Genomic DNA, 556 nt, shown 5'->3' with positions numbered 1-556 from the left:
ATACATCAGCCCGCAGAGGGGCAAAGAAAGGCACCACCACAGTCGTATGATGGAAGAGGCCATGGGTTAACGTCCCCTGGAAGAGGCAGGCTGGGATCGCACCTGGGTCTTCATGAAGCAGGGAAGGAGGGACAAGGATGGCTGTAGTTGAGGATCCTAGGTTGTCTGCAAGAGCTGACCAAGATCTGAGGCAGTGGATGAGGTTCTCTTCCGATACAGCCCCCTGGATTTAGAAAACAATTTTAAATTTTTTCTTTAAAGGATCTGCGGCTTCTTTAGAGCCTAACTGTGCAAACCTAAGAGACACCCAAGTATGTATTTTATGTCACGTGCACGTTTGCAAAGAAAACCTTCAAAACGTAACCCGGGCACAACCCCGGCCAGCAATGCCGTTACGAGTTTAGCTTCAAGAAACGGGATATCGGGGTCTTTTGTTTGTTTCCACCGTGGGGTGCTCGATCTCCCATTTCTGAGCCCTCCGTCCTGTGGTAACGGTCGCGCAGGGGCTGTGGCGGACGGCCGGGGGAGAGCAACCCCAGGGGCTCCCCCTACGGGC

General features: G+C 53.2%; 1 protein-coding gene across 2 annotated transcripts in view; it reads left to right on the top strand.

The window, feature by feature from the left end:
• Positions 1 to 556, top strand: part of FECH (ferrochelatase) — a 26,647-nt gene continuing 26,091 nt past the window's right edge. For both annotated transcript variants that reach the window (XR_775356.1, XM_010583050.1), the window contains exon 1: positions 1 to 143. Coding sequence is in view for 1 of the 2 variants with exons in the window: in XM_010583050.1 (XP_010581352.1) it covers positions 113 to 143 (31 nt within the window). In the remaining variant the exon portion in view is untranslated. The remainder of the gene's footprint in view (positions 144 to 556) is intronic.

The sequence above is a fragment of the Haliaeetus leucocephalus genome, unplaced genomic scaffold (genome assembly GCF_000737465.1).
Source record: "Haliaeetus leucocephalus isolate CR32 unplaced genomic scaffold, Haliaeetus_leucocephalus-4.0 Scaffold866, whole genome shotgun sequence".
Classification (NCBI taxonomy): domain Eukaryota; kingdom Metazoa; phylum Chordata; class Aves; order Accipitriformes; family Accipitridae; genus Haliaeetus; species Haliaeetus leucocephalus.
The sequence above is the reverse complement of the archived record's forward strand: the minus strand, read 5'-3'. Positions and strand labels throughout refer to the sequence as shown.